General features: G+C 41.3%; 1 protein-coding gene and 1 long non-coding RNA gene across 3 annotated transcripts; both read left to right on the top strand.

Moving 5' to 3' along the window:
• The first annotated feature begins 671 nt into the window (after positions 1-671).
• Positions 672-2,284, top strand: LOC130182670 (uncharacterized). The gene is made up of 3 exons (XR_008829741.1): positions 672-780; positions 1,381-1,478; positions 1,721-2,284. It is a non-coding gene; the product is annotated as an uncharacterized LOC130182670 (long non-coding RNA).
• Positions 2,285-4,396: 2,112 nt separating this feature from the next.
• hrh2b (histamine receptor H2b) lies at positions 4,397-13,664 on the top strand. Of its 2 annotated transcripts, none has more exons than XM_056396613.1 (3): positions 4,397-4,516; positions 9,095-9,945; positions 10,131-13,664. In XM_056396613.1, exons 2-3 carry the CDS (start codon positions 9,325-9,327, stop codon positions 10,608-10,610), a joined length of 1,101 nt encoding a protein of 366 aa, XP_056252588.1. In that variant the 5' UTR covers positions 4,397-4,516; positions 9,095-9,324; the 3' UTR covers positions 10,611-13,664. The 2 variants fall into 2 exon arrangements, with proteins under 2 accessions (XP_056252588.1, XP_056252587.1); XM_056396612.1 differs by having other exon boundaries at positions 4,433-4,516; positions 9,078-9,945.
• The last annotated feature ends 2,755 nt before the right edge of the window (positions 13,665-16,419 follow it).

Here is a 16,419-nt window from a genome sequence, read left to right as displayed (position 1 = left end):
TGACACCACAGGGGGCTGTGAAGCTCAGTGAAAGTGTCACTAAACACACAACATGAAGCTCAACTGAAGTAAAGTTTAAAGTTTTCCTCTGAACACGAGAACCAACAACAAACAGTCCAGATACAACCGTTAGCCCGCTGCTGTAATATGCTCCACAGCGATGCTAACAGTTAGCCAGCTAGCGATAGCAACATTAGCCCGAACACTAATATCTGTAACAGCAGGTTAGCCGACGTTAGCATGCTACTGTAGCCGTCACTAATGAAAACAGACATGGAACATTATGAACCATCAAGTTACTTACAAATCAAGTAGAAGAACAGTCAGTTGAGTCCAGTTGGAGCCTTCAGCAGCTCGTTGGGTTCTCCATCTTGGCAAATCCAGATCTGTATCGGCTCCATGGTCGGACTGGGACAGAAAATCCCCCTCGGACTTCAGGGACCGAGCACATGAAGGACACTGACAGCAGGTGAAGACACTGACGGAGCTGTAAAAACTTCTTAAAAACTTTTTGGCTGTTTTGACCCAGTCCAGACGAAAGTGGTTTCTTCTTCTTCTATGGAGGAACTTATGTCAGGTTGTTTTCACCTGGATGCTGCATACTGCACTGTGCCACCTACTTGTGGGCGGAGCCTGTGTGTGTTTATAGAGGTGGACAGTGCCAAAGGTTTAAGGGACTCACATGCACTAACATGCACCCCTGCATGCCTTAACATGCACGCGCTGCCAGACCTGCAAACAAAACAAAACCAGAGAGGCTACAACAAACACAGCAGGGGTGTGAGTGTGTCTCTGCCCAGAACACCATCACTCCACTAGTAAATTAACAATACAACACTAAAATACTAGAGCGTAAATAAGTATGTAATATTACAAACTAAATTTTGTATTAAGTATTAAAAGTGAAAGGAGTGCCTAAGAATGAGTTCGAAGCTAATTTAACCCACTGCATTCAGTACTGTACAAATGATTTGTGTACTAAAAGTAGAGTCAGGATGCTTCCAAAAATAATGCCATGATTAGTTTTTATTTACCAATTTTTTAACAAGTCACTAATTGGTGTTACCACTTTGCAAGGTACAGCGAGGTTGTTCCAAACATCTTGGAGAAGTCTTGAAGAACCACAGTTCCTCTGTGGATTTAAGCTGTCTCTGGGTCTTCTGTCTCTTCAGGCAGAACTGGAACTCCTCTCACCTCCTCTCACCTCTTCTTCTCTCTTCTTCTCTCTGCTTCTCTCTCTGTCCATGCATTTATATCACACTTCTGCCTGTCATAAACTTTGTGTCCTCTCTCTCCTGCTTCTCTTCTGTCTCTTTCTCTCTCTCTTTCTCTCTCTCTCTCTCTCTCGCTCTCTCTCTCTCTCGCTGTCTCATTCTACAGGTATCTCTGACTCTGGAGCTGCAGGATCTGCCACTACTACTCATCATCATCACTTTCATCCTCATCATCATCATCATCATCATCATCATAGAAACACTGTGAGTCCAGTTCTATCAGAGGTTTCTTCCTGGTAAGGAAAAGTTTTCCTCTCCACTGTCGTCAAGTGTTTGCTCGTAGTGGGAACTGTTGGTTTCGCTCTAAAATATTGTCAGGTCCTGACCTTACTCTGTAAAGTGACTTGAGATAATACATGTTATGATTTGGCGCCATATATACAAAATTGAATTGAAAGAAAACGATCTGTCTGTATTCGACAGGGTTGCTCTGTTATCTCTCATAGATCAGTGGCTGAGACTTCTCTTCAGTTGTGTGTGTGCTCGAAGACAGAGTTTATGGGTGAAGGAACTGAACTGAATCACTCCCTGAAACGATCCATTTTCAGTCAGTTCAGTCTCACAACTCGCAGGGATTCACTCTCTGACTGAGTGATTTGCTGGGGGAATGGGGTGTGTTCAATACAGCAAGCACAGCTGATTGTGATTGCAAACATTTAGCATTTTGGTCTTGGACTGTAATCCATCTCCCTCCCTCTCTAATGTTGAAGGAAGTAGTACCAAATATTTCACTTAATGATTAGGTGCGTGCTGTACATAATAGAGCAGCTCTGCCCATCACAGCTCAGTATCCTCTCATGTCCAGCAGGTGGAAGAAAAGAGTTGTTTTCATTCATGGTATAAGTGGAAAGAAAATGTCAGATACTTACTCCTACAGTGTCACTCTTCATTAGTATTAGACAGACAATATGAACCTCATGGTGGAACTGCTAATTATTCTTTCCACAGTGAATCTCACTGGAAACTTTATAACACTGGAATAATGTTTGTTTTTCATTAATAAAGTGAACACCCACATTTTTTAATTAGAAAAATCCACTTTGATGTCTGATTTTTTCATTGCTTGATATTTGCTACTGTGTCGTTTCTTTCCGTTGTGAGATGTGCTGAGACTCTTTCTGATGATAATACTCCTCAAACCAAATATTTAAATCACACATTGACTTTAAGATAAGATTAAAATGAATCATGAATATTCTCTGTCTTTTCTTACAGAGTGTTCAACTCTGAACCAGTGCGTCCAGATCACTAAAATGTTAGTTGACTTATTTAGGGTAACAATAAACAGTCTCCCTCTTCCTGCCAACTTCACATTCTTAATGTTTAAGTTGTTCCTCGCTTAAGAGATTTATCTCTGTTACCCTCATTGACCTGGTCAGTTTTATGAAGCGTAGCACGCTGCTATTTCTAGTTGAACAAATAGTCTGAGCCTGCTTGATTCTCAGGCCTTTTCCTCCCTACATATAATATTTTATGGCTCCCTGTTGAATTGAGGAAATCAACATTCCTCACCGATCTGCCTGTCTGTAATCTTTTTAGCTCTTAATAGTGAATTTAAAGCAGCAGTAAAAAACAAAGAAGTGTGCTTGTTTAGTTTAACCAAGATGAAACTTGATATGAACGTGTGTTTGTGGCTACTGTTCATGTGACTTCAGTGCCAGATGTCCAGACTTGAACAGCCTGGAGGGAAGTTCTGACCGATAATGACTTTCTCCCACATCAGCACAGACCCAGTACGGCTGAGTGACACAACCTCCAGGTTAACTGTGTTATTGTTTAAGCTCTTTAGCCTGCATGATTATTCAAACCTGCTTTAATTGTTAACTCATTTTCATTTAGGGGCAAGCGGGGTGATTTTAGCTGCTGGGAAACACGGGCCACACCTTGTTTGATGGAAACCATTGACACATATTGTCACATGACCGCATATTTCCAAAGAGCCCTACATTTAGCTGCGATGGCTCAGGACAAAAGAACACAAGGTGAAACCTTTGTTTCACAGAATGGTCCCAACGAAAACCACCCATAGCAAGCATTGTGAATTTTCCCAAACTGGGACTTTAGTGCCGGGAAGACACGTTGATGTTGTTGTTTTAAAAATGCTCAAGCACCATCAATAAAGTTCCCTTTGTCTCCACTGGATTTAGAAAGAGGCAGAAGTTTCAGTATCTCAAAACTGAAACCACAAACCTGAAGCCAGTGTCCCATTCTGTATGACAGGTTGATGTTTTAGTTGCACGTCGTTTATGGGAGACAAAGCTGTTCAAACAGAAATGATCTGGCTGATGTAAATCTGTATGTGCAGTGAAGCAGGACATGCAGCTTTTTAAGGGTAAACTGACTTCTTTCTTGAGTTCCTCAACACAATGATATTTGTGATGTAACTAACTAGAGAGTCAGAGGCTGGTACGACTTCACACCATGAAGATCAGCAGCATAATGATGAGTATTAATAGAGACAATGCTTTTCAAAGTAAACAGTATAATATCATACAGGCTGGCAGAGTGGGACGGTGATGTCCATCTTTTCACCACTTTGGTCCAGACTGAAATATCTCAACAACTATTGGTTGGATCTCCATAAACTTTGTACTGATATTGGTCCTTCACGATAAATTTATTTGGTGATCCTCTGACTTTTCATCAAGTGCCATCATCATGTCCGTATTATAATTTGTCCAATACGTGAATGAACAGTTTTTTTCAGTGATAATAGTGAACTCATCTCCTCCTACATTCACCTACACTAACCATCTCTTCACTGCACAGGACAGAAGCAAAGTATAGAGGCTACAAAAACATCACAATATGAGGACATGAGGCGAGGAAGCAACATTGGCTGATTATTAAATCTCCCCATTTATTCATCTAATGAGACGCATGGGCCCCTTGATATGGTGCGTGATCCAACATGAAAACACATGTGGAGACACGAGGGGAGATAAATCTTTGGGCTAAAACAACAGTGAAAGTGCTCGTGTGCAATCGGTGAGTGAATGCACTAGAGGGAGTGAGAAGTGCATATGCTGGGAGCATGTGTCCGTCCACACATCTGTGAGATCAGAGACGGGAGGAACCGAGGGAGGAGAGACAGAGAAAGACCGTGAGAGAGAGAGAGAGAGAGAGAGAGAGAGACAGAGGAATAAATTGAGACATAAGCCGGCTCAAGGAACCAGAGGAAGACATTCATGATCTAGGAACAAGGTTGGGAACTGATGAACATTTAAGACAAACCATGTGAGGTGAGTCAACACACCTTGAACATTAGAATTTTCTTTTACATTTTCATGTGGAGAAATAAGACTTAGCGATAAGAGAGCACACGCTTCATTACAGTTTAAACTTCCCCGTCACAAAGATGAAGATTCCTGCAGGAAGTTCAGACCCAGACATGTATAATAATGTATGTGTTTCCTAGTGATTCATTTATGTTTCATTTTCTCTGGTTACACATTCACAGGCTGTAACTAAGCGTGTAGGTGGGTGGTGCAGTCTTGACCGAGCAGCAGCACGTTGCTCTGTCACAAGCCAAGCCATTGTTAGGACGTTATTGTACCTTTGAACTGCGACTGTTCTGCAGGTCAGTCTCTTATCAGGAGGTTTAAGCCCTGGTCGGGGTGCCAGGGTTGAATGTGGGACATGGTCAGTGATGTTGGAGGGTCACTGTGTCACTCAGTTGAAAGCACTCTGATGGTGTCAGGGGAGCAGAGCAGCATGCCGCACTGCCCGCAGGCCTTTGTTTGCCCGTGTGCTTTGTGAGTTCAGTTATATGTGTATTAAAATAATCGAATGATTGTGTATTACCACATTCCAATACAATTTTGTCTTTCCTTTTTTATTTGTGGCTGAAAATAGTGCAGGAAGCTCAGTGCACGAGGACCATGGCACACAAACCCTAAAACTGATGTCACAAAGACTTTACCATCCTTCTCTCCGGGGGTTTCACTTTTCACATGTCGTCATGTGATCGATTTATACTGTTTACCCATCGTCTGTGGTTCTGGGCCGGATGTTTTTCCACACTGTTATCTCACACTGTTGACTCATCTCACCAGCTAAACTTAATTTGGCCCTGGATGCGGGGGATTTTCAGGCTCATGTTCTCTGACCGTCGTCGGCTGATGCACTTGTACAATATTGACGGCAGCTAAACAGACACATGGTGCCATACTATTAGATTAGATGATGTATTATGTGGAGCGGATGCACATCCGATGACACTGTTCTATAACTTCCAATTGGTAATTAACACACCCATCTTTAAAGTGGCTCATTTGACCTGTGGAAATGAGCAAGATAAGCCTTTTGATGAGAAACATGTTGTCATGCACAGTCATGCAGTAGCTGTGCTGCTGCTGTGTGTGTACAGCAGACACAATTACAATATAGCAGCCTTTCACATCACATGGATCACATGACAGGCTGTTTTAATCGACGCTTTCATGAACATCACTCAAAAAAATGAGAATATGAATCTTCCGACACCTTTCTGTTCGTGAAGAAAATGAGAGCTGATTTTTTTCCCCCACTTCTTTTAAAGTGTCTGGAAAACAAGTAAATGAATTATGCAATGAAGTGTAAAATGATCTCAGGCTCTCATCATGGTGCTGTAGTGTCGTGTTTCACCTGTTACCTCAGTCTTGTGGTGCACATCAGTGACAGGGCAAAATGAAAGTGGAGACTTTGGATCATTTGCTTTCATTTGAATTTTGTATGAAATGATTTCTGAGTCTTTATGGCCGCTGATGCCCGACTGTTGTAGCACTAAATGAGGGCAGCAGGCTGACTGGGGACACAGCTCGATCTAAACAAAGTCACCATGGAAACAAGAGGTGGTTATCCCTGAGGGGGAATCTATTGACATAATTAAAAACATTAAAACCTCGAAAACCTCTGAATGGCCAGGTGAAGCTGCAACAATGGTTAGTTTGATCAGTTAACTAATAGCTTTAGGAAACACAAGGTCATAATCTTAAGTCAGATGATGAGCTATTATCAACTGTTATACGCATTGATTCAATTATTATACAAATGTATTAATATTATTAATTACTGTCTGCCAGTTACACAAATCACAGACACAAATCTCACAGTCCGTTACTCTTCACAGAAGCAGGGATGTTGGCCTGACACATATAAGATGTCTGTCTGCTTGTCCTGATCTGACCTTTCACCTTTAACTTTATTTGACTTGCACTAATGCCTTTCAGCATTGACTTGTGTGTATTGAACTCTGAAAGTAACTTTTATGGATGCATTAACATTTTATTAGTCCAATGATGTTTGCGTAGGAAATTATCTGTGAAGTATTCCTGCTGTGCTGCGACAATAAAAACAAAGCTGTGACTCTTTTTAAATTCTACTTCATTACAGAAAGGATTATGTATATTAGATTATTTATAACTGTATTTCCACCGTTGTTATCATTGTCACTGTAAACAGTTTGTGTTATTATATTTGTCGTCACAGCATGGATGATATTATATTGGGAAAAACCCTGAACAGAGTCACAGTGATTGTCAGAAAACAAAAGACAGGTGGTTCCTGTAGGAACCTGCTCATCTCTGCTTCCTTGTGCTCTTCCTGCTTTTCTGCGTGTCGTAAATATTTGAACATTGCTTGTGTGTCACTGTGTTTTTATGTTTGCAAAGAGAGGTTAGCTACAGACTGATCGGAGCCAGATGGGCATGCAGTAGCTGTATAAGAGATTACAAAAACAAATTCTTCACCAGGAGAATAAACAGTGTCACATCTTCCATATGATAATATTTGTCTCAGCTTAGTGTCACACTGTAAATCTCCCTCTTCCACAAACAGGCCAGAGGGGTCAGAGTTCAAGGTCAACCGTGTATGGATTTAGTGTCATGTGACGATTTGACTTAAATTTGATATTTTATTTAGATTTTACAATTTGAAGGTCTTAACACATAAATTCCATAATTAGTTTCTACAACAAAATCAATTAAACGAAATAATTGGCACTTGCTTTCATGTGATCTAAAGCCATAGGTGGTTGTGTTCAGGATATATAATAACAACAGATGATATTTGCATTTGCTGATTGATCTATCAGTGTCAGTATCAGTCTGCTGCTGTAAAGCTCATCTCTGCTTCAGAACCTTAATTAGAGAATTTACCATCTGTTTTTTATGGGAGTACATGAGGTGGCTTCCCGTGATAAAGACGCAGATAGCAAATTAAAAACAACACTATCAAAAATACAGTATATATACACTGTGGAACATCAGTCTCACACAGTTACAGCTGGACATGTTTCTACAGTGGCCACACACGTTGAGGCTGATAAAACACCACAAACACGTCAGAGCTGCGTCTGGTATTATGAGCCTCATTCAAATTTTCAAAATGAATTTAAAGAGTGATGGAGCTGAAAGTGTGCAGGTGATGCAGGTGCAACTCATGAAACATGAATCATACATTTTAGAGTGACATTATTGAATTATATCAGCACTTACTGTGAATTGATTTATCTTGTTTATTATTACATTTCCGTTCATCAATGTGGAGGCAGGACAGCTGGGGCTGTGAAAGAAAAAAGTTTGTTGATCCAGGTTGATCATATTGAAATTATTGATATATATTTAATGACATCAGTCAAATCAAATCAAGTTCCAATGATGAGTGAAACTATATTTTCTGTCTTGTTTCTAGAAGGAGCCAAATGTGGTTTTTAAAGGAGGTACGTGATTGTTTTAGACTCGTGAGTTTTGTTGAATCATCCTGAACTTGAGAAGCTCGGCTTCGTTGACTTTCCTCCTCAGACTGCGACCGAATGTTTTATGACTGTTTTGAAGATCTTGTCTTGTATTAGTGTGACAGTGATGCACAACCAAGTGCAGCCCACGCTTTTACCGAAATGGTTTCTGTCTGTAGTGAATCTTCTCGTCTCCACGGGGACCAGCCCTCCAGCTTCGACATATGTTTATACAAAGACACCCTGTCCTGACCTCGCTCTGTGTTGTAGATCATCCAGGTCCATTACTAGTTCCACAGACGTGTAGCTCTGACCAGTTATTAGCAAAAATCCTTCAAGAAAGTCGATTTATGTGATGTACAACCTGAATGATGTCAGTAGTGAAAATAAATGAACTACTAGCCACATGAAAAACAGGAATATTCTCCTTTACCTTGAGATGGATTATAATGGACAACAGTGTAGAGGGATTATACATTTATACTACATGGGAATGAGGACAGCTGCTGTGGTGGAAGAACATCACTGTTGGATTGAGGAAGAAGAGGAAGGAGGATTGTTATATTTAACTTGTGGGCGTAAACTTTATGGAGCTGAGATCAGGTCAGATGGTTTGTTCATACGAGAGTGGAACATGATGTGTGCTGTGTGATTGGAGTATAAATACTACACTATACTCTCCAGTTGATCTCTTTTATTGTGTCTCTCATCTTACCGCTACAAGTTTAACTGTGTGTATTCACCTGTGTCTGTGACTGAGGAGTTATTTCTTGTTATGTACCGTAGGCTATTGTTTACTGGACTGTAAATTTTAGATAACACAACATAGGGAGACAACAACTTCAGAATCAGGATTTGTATATATATATATATATATATATATATAGTAACAAAAAATGTCCTCAAGCCTAACACACAGTTCCTCTGTAGGTCATATTCTCTGTGACCATCTCAGGTAATTCGACTTTTAACAGGCAGCTGCATTTAAACTGTTTCATTAAATGGCAGAAGGATAAACATGTTGTACTTTTAAATAAAAAAGTGTGGTTTATATCCTGAAATGTGAATTTTTTAACTAATGTCAGTAGTTCTTGTTCTTCCCCAGGGGCGGAGCAGAGGCCGATGGCTGGGAAATGCTTTCCACTCAGTCATGTATTTGTGAACCTGATTCCCTTCACACGCAGGAGCTGTGCAAGGATTTGTCTGATGGGAAAGTGAACTGACTGCAGCTGAGGAACTTTGGAGATAAGTGGATGAACCGGTGTCGACAGTTTCCACTGAGATACAAACAGCAGCACTGCTTCAGTGAACCCAGCGTCCGAAGAGGAGGCCGCCATGATCTCCACAGCTCTCCGCTGGCTGGTCCTGGTGTCTTTTATCATTCTGACCATTGGTGGGAACGTGCTGGTGTGTCTGGCTGTGGGGCTCAGCCGTCGACTGTGGCGCATCGCTAATTGCTTTGTGGTGTCGCTGGCAGTGACAGATCTCCTGCTCGGTCTGCTGGTGCTGCCCTTGTCTGCCACCGTGGAGCTGCGCAGCGGGAAATGGCCCCTCGGAGGAGCCCTGTGTAACATCTACATCTCGCTGGATGTCATGCTGTGTACATCCTCCATCCTGACCCTGATGGCAATCAGCGTGGACCGATACCTGGCCATTTCAGCTCCCCTCAGCTACTCCCGGAGAGTTACCCCTCTGAGGGTGACACTGGCCATGATCACCATCTGGGCCTTGTCACTGGCTCTGTCCTTTGTACCCATCCACCTGGGCTGGAACACAGACGACTACAGCGTGCAGCACTTGGACTGGGGCATGGAGGATGAGGACAAAGAGGGACGCTACTGCCAGTTTGAATGGAATAACAACTATGTTCTTATTTATGCCTTTGGCTCATTCTACCTGCCTCTGCTGCTCATGTGTGGGATGTATCTTTGCATATTCAGAGTGGCACGAGAACAGGTCAGTGTTTATTATCATTTTGCATTTTATTTTAGTGGAAACAAACATTTGCAGGACATTAAAAATACTCAAAATAAGAAAGTCATAGTTACTTGTGAAGTATCACTATTTTAAATCCTTTATCATCAGATCAGCGAGTGAGCTCATCTCGTTTTCTGTATCCTCTGGTTCTCAAACCTCTTCAGGTGCGGCGTATTCGTGCTGCCACGCCATCATTTGCACGAATAGCATCAACCGCAGCCATAGCCCGAGAGCACAAAGCCACGGTGACCCTGGCGGCCGTACTGGGGGCCTTCGTCGTCTGCTGGTTCCCGTACTTCACCTTCCTCACCTGCATGGGAATAAGGGAAAAGACGAACCCTCCTAACACACTTCACTCTGTGGTTCTGTGGCTGGGCTACTTTAATTCAGCCCTGAACCCCATCCTGTATCCAGCCTTCAACAGGGACTTCCGCAGGGCCTACGGAGAGCTGCTTCACTGTACGGGATCCTCCCGCAGAAAACTGCTGTTTACTCGTGTGTCTGTTCATAAAAGATGGACCTTCACTAACGGACAAAGGGCTTCGCAGCACTCAGAGGAGCAAATAGAGACCGTGAAGAAAGAAACTGAGGGAAAGAGCCTCAGTCTGCTCGAGAGAAATGGCGTCCCTGACGAGCCCAGGTGAAACGCTGTGGATGTGCTGGACTGCAGACTCGCAGCAAAGCGTTGCTCCACCACTCACACATTAGCTAACCATTCACAGTATCAGTTAGACGTTGAGTGTATAGTGCCAAAGATTACACATTTATGTGAAACTCCAGGCACATCAGGAACATTCAATACATTTTGTCACTGTGTTGGTCCATGTGCTTAAAAACAATAGGTGCCCATTATATTTCTGATTGTTTTATACCACGGATGAAACTCACAGTTCTGAAGTGTCTGTTTATTACAAAGTGTAGAAAAGCAAACAACAATGAAAACTAAAGCAAAGAGAGCAGAGCAGAGCAGTGAATGGATGACTCAGTAAGTTTCCCAGCATGCTGCAGGGAGACGCCGGTGGTTAAAAGTTTGCAAATTGTTTATTTTCTCTCCCTCAGCTCCTCCAGTGAAAGTGAATCAGTGTCCAGCAATTTGAACTGATGTGTGCAATATTTCTATGTTTGACTCGACCCGAACGAGACGGCCGGAGCGGTTTCCTGGACTTCTCAACAGATTAACTACACCTAGAGAAAACATCTGTTTTAAAAAGTGGGTGTTTATTATTCACACACTCAACATTCAACATGGTCCAACCCTCCATGTGAAGCTGCTCCTGACGAGGTTCAGTATGTAAGACTTTATTATAACGTGCACGCTCTGCATCATATCAAGTGAATGAAGCCAAATCTCTGTCCATGACACCCTCACGACACCGTCATCATGTCGACGTGTTACCAGGATCATTGTCACGTATCCACATCAGCGGCTTCAAACTTCAACCTGCTGACACACAGTAAGGAGAAAAGACGAGAGTATCAATGTCTACCAGTTCACTGGTAACACAAACATGATACCTGTGCACACACAGATACATACACACGAGACGTATGCATTAAAATAAAATGTAGATAAACCAATTTAAAAAGGGTTAAATGTAATTTAAAGCTACAGGAGAGGTGAGAAAGATGTCAGGAACCTCAGCAGGTAAATTTAATGCTTTCAATTCATTTTGCAAATGAGTTTATAAATTAAGTCATTTCATGAAGCAGAATAATTAAATCTTTTATTTATTTAATAAGTGTATTTATTATAGTTTTTTGTCACATACTTGTACTTTTTAGTCATTAAATCTTTTGTATCCATTTATAATTCAATAAAATATAATTAATCAATAAATGATTTGATACAGACATTTTATATGACAGTTCATTTTTTATTTAATTTTTATTGACATTCAGCATCAATCAAATATTTCCATGAAATATATTTCAGATTTCAAACTGAAGTCACTTGATTTGAAAAGTCAGTGAAAAAGAACCATGAACAGGTGAGGAGGGATCTTTTCTCTATAACAAATGATTCATTTGGGAAAATAAAATCAGGCCTACAGGGTGTTACATGGTTAATCCATGTTCCCCAGGGTGCTGTAAGTTCTAATTTATGAAGCTGTTATCGTTTCCATTTTATAAATGTTCATCGTAATTTCCATCCACGCATTTAAAGTTGGGCTCTCCTGTGACTTCTCCATTACCTGCCAATCAGCAGTTTATTCATTAAATAATAAATTCATCTCTTTTCAACCAGTCTTCATGTATTTATCTCAAATATATACTCTTCATTTCTGGGGGCATTTCATATTTACATTATCCCTCTCCACGGGTCTCTGATGACAGGCAGGGTCAGAAAATATGGTGGTGGTTTGCATTTTGATTTCCACAGTGTCTCCATCAGACAGGAAGGTTATTATCATAATGTAATAAAATACCTTATCAGCTTTTTCCAACCAAACTCCCTCCACTTCTGTGAGCTGGTACACCTCCACTGACGCCTCCGAATTGTTGTCCATCTTTCCTCAGATATAATCATCCCCCCGTCCCAGTTTGATTTAATGTATGAAGTTGGATGTGTTTTCAGATTTCACTTTGTATATGATGAAATAATTCTTCTACCAGTATCTGCGCGGTTACAAGAGCCACTCTTAAAATAGCACTGAAGCAATGTCAGTGACAGGGCCGGGCGAGCTGAGTGTGGTTCTAATTAAAGTTTCATGTGAACCTCGTGCTGTTGATGGTGGATGAAGTAGGTTGAGTTGATGGCTTGTCTCAATAGAGGAGAGGATGCTGCTGAGGAGGAGACGTGATTATCACTGATACAGAGTCTGAACCTGGAGGCGATGGAGCCAGCAGCAGCACAGCGACATACGTCATCAGTAGATAACATGAGATGCAGCGGAGTCCTCTGAAAGGTGGAGGATGAATCTGTAATGCTGCTCCTGGCCACGTTCAGGTGGTGCACCTGCAGCCACGTGGAGGTGAAACACCCGCCTCTATAAAACTGATGGAGTCCAGCATCAGTCCTCACTGTTACTGTTCTTCACATCTTTTCTGTGTGTTTGCACGTGTAACGGTGAATTACAGAAGAATGTTTTTACAAAATAAAATGAGAGTTCACAATGTCATTGATTGGTTGCCAAAAAATAAAAATAGTTTATTCTCTTTAAACTTAGAAAGTTATCTACATGAATATTGTGTATCAAAATGTCAATTCTAATAATGCATATCATATATTATTACATATGTATAACTAATGCAAAAAGGGGGTTATTAAGTTTGTATAGATAATATAAACATCTGTGTCTCCATTCATTCAAACCTCATCAGTCTGAGTCTGTACATCTGTGAGTGTTTGATGATAAATAGTGAATCCCAGAAAAGAAGAGAACAAAAGGAATAATGCAACAAATAAAAGGATCTATCAGTTACAATGAGACAGGAAACATAGTACAGATACAGACACATACACATCCACAATGGTGCCATGGAGCGTGCGTCATCACATGTTTTATAAGTGTGATAATCTGATATTGTGCTTGTCTCATCGTGTATTTAAGGCCGGAGGACCGGGCGACATTCTGTGATCTCAGACGCAGAGTCTCTCGCCGTCACTGTGGTCATCTCGCTTTACTCTGACATCATTTCCTGTGTCACATTTCTTTAATAGAAGAATAAATAAAATCCCACCTGCTGTACAAACACCAGCGTTTTTAGGTCAGTGTCATGACTTGAATCATTATTGTGTCTGCGGTGTGAACAATCATTCATTTGTGTGAATGGAGCGCAGACGTTCCAGTCAGTGTTTCCTGGGCCTCAGCACAGAGGACTTTCCTTTATGCATCACTGCGAAGAGAATTCACGCTTCAACAGAGACGGAGGGTTGAAACCAGGAGAGAATAACAGGACAGACAGACAGATGGAGAGCTTTGATACCAGTATACATCTGTAATCAGTGTGAATACAATATGAAACTTTACACACCAGAAGGTACAAACAGCAGCTCAATACTACAACATACTGTCTGCTGCGTATCTTATAAGAACCAAGAACACAACAGTCCTGCCTCTCTTCATACTTCAATTAGTGTGTTTGTTAATCACTTAGAGAGAGACATTTATTCATGCCTTGATTAAACACTTGTCCAGCGTTATTTAGTGAACAAACCTGTGTTAGCTGATTCATGATTTAATCCTATATTTCAAAAACATATTTAACTTTGTTTAATCGTCTTTATATTCTCTGGCTTTTTTTTCTATTTCATGAGAATTGTTAATATACATGGTTTTAGACTGAAACACATTCCAGATGTTCACCACAGAAAACATCACTTCTGTTCAGGGTCTCAGGCACTGAGCTGTAAAACACTGTTAAGTACAACGGATTTTGACGTGATTGGTTCTGACAGCACTTAAACGCAGCACCAGCCTCAGAGTCTGTGTCTGGTTTCTGTTAGTGAGGTTTGTTCATGACACGTCTGACAGGGAGCTTCACCTGTTACAAGACCCCAAACAGTATGAATATTTCCTAATTTGGTTTAACAACAATGTTTTTTGGACATTGTAGTGCCCCCACCCCACACAAAGGGCAGATGATGGTGTCGCAGGTCTGCAGGCCGGAGTGTGAGCTTAAAAAGAGACATTTATTTACAAAAATCTGACGTAACAGAGGAAAAATGAACAACAGGAAATTCAATAAAGCTAACTTCATCCAGAAAAAAGAAAATCTAGCATAGTTTGGGCCAAATTTGAAGCGATTCCCTTGTTCTTGAGATATTGCATTGACAAGGCCAAAATCATGTGTTGTGAGGTCACTGTGACCTTGACCTTTGACCTTTAGCCACTAAAATGAGTCCTGGTGAATGTTTGTGCCAAGTTTGAAGATGTTCCATCAAGGTGTTACTGAGATATCTGAGGTCTCCTGCAGCCTCTCTCTCCTCTATTCACCACTGAATGGCATTTCACCTTCTTCTTCTCACCTGACTGGAGCGTACCACCAGCTCAGGTAAGTCTGGGGTTGAGCTAAACAAATACCAGACCCCACACACCTGCTACACAGCGGATTTCTGTTACTGCTGAAAATAACAATCTACGATGAGCACAAAGACATGATTCATCAGGGGACAAGGTTCAGACCACTGTCATCTCCTTCAACAGGTTTACCTTTATCTACAGCCCAGCCCCTCTGTAGTGATGCTGATGAAGAACAAAAAGAAAAACTGCTTGATTTTGAATGAAACCTAGTTAAAGATAGATATAAACAGAAATAGATTTACTCATATTCTTATTGGTTTTGATGACAGACTGCTCAGCCATGATCACTGGCCCACACCTACGTGGAAGTTTTATCATGAAAATGGGGGAAACAGCCAATGAGCATGGTTTACTTTCCCTCCTTCAGAGGGATGAGTAGGTGCACTGAAGTGTGTTGAACACAGGGGCAAAGAAATCCCTGATAAAAAAGCCAACTGCTGCTGATGAGTGAACAGCAACAGCGAGGCTGCCCTGACTGTGAGGAAGCCATTACAGTAATTCTGTCAACTGCTCTCTGTGGGGAGGCAATTACCCCGGGGCCACAGACCCGGAGGGCCCCCGGAGCATTGTGCAACACTCAATGCATAGATTTGAGTTGTTTCAAGGCTGAGAACACACATCCACGTTTTCACAAAGATATGGAGTCAGGCTGGGGGTGTCCCCGAGGGGCGAGCTCTTATCAAGCTGGACGATATTTGACCTGCTCTGGACAGAGCAGTGTGTTTCCAGCAGGTGGCAGTATACAACATGTTTTCACCCTGCACACCAGGTTCTTACTCCACAAGGCACATGACCTCAAGACAAAGGAAATCTTCTTCACAATGATGGATTATTCAGATAAGATTACAGCACACGAGGAAAGGAAACATTTTATTTAATTAACATAATGTTTTATCACTCATGTTGCTCAGGTTGAAAACTAAGAACAGAGAACAACAGGTTCTTGCTTCCAGTCAGATACAGAGTTCAATTCATTATTTTACTTGTTCTCTATACGTCACTAAATATATTTCTGATATGTTCAACGTATATGATGTATATATAACAGGTCTGTAAGATCTGCAGGAGCCGGTCAGTCAGCGGAGCCCAGAGTTAAAACTGAACAGGATGAGATGTCTTGCGGCCACTGTGCTGCCCCCTGCTGGAACCAGCTGGAACCAACTGGAACCAACTGGAACCAGCTTCTAATGGAGATCAAATCAAATCTGCCTGAACCATCACTGACTTTAAGAAGAAGCTAAAAACTTAATCTTTTAATCTTTCTCTTTAATGAGATATTCTATTTTATAATCTGTGTTTTTATACTGTTTTCTTATTGTGCTTTTTACTTCTATTTTTGTACATTGAATGCACATTAAATGACCTCATTGTATCATGATAACATGCTATTGAAATACACCTGCCTTGCCTCATGTGGCTGTGGTAGTGT

This window comes from Seriola aureovittata, chromosome 15, assembly GCF_021018895.1.
Source record: "Seriola aureovittata isolate HTS-2021-v1 ecotype China chromosome 15, ASM2101889v1, whole genome shotgun sequence".
Taxonomy (NCBI): Eukaryota; Metazoa; Chordata; class Actinopteri; order Carangiformes; family Carangidae; genus Seriola; species Seriola aureovittata.
Note: the sequence above shows the minus strand (reverse complement) of the source record. Positions and strands in the feature narration are given on the sequence as shown.

What these genes read in the sequence shown, in the direction of transcription:
- hrh2b (XM_056396613.1), top strand. Translation starts at nt 9,325, where the DNA reads ATGATCTCCACAGCTCTCCGCTGGCTGGTCCTGGTGTCTTTTATCATT. An exon ending in TCAGAGTGGCACGAGAACAG is followed by an intron (nt 9,946 to 10,130) that starts GTCAGTGTTTAT and finishes AAACCTCTTCAG; the next exon opens with GTGCGGCGTATTCGTGCTGC.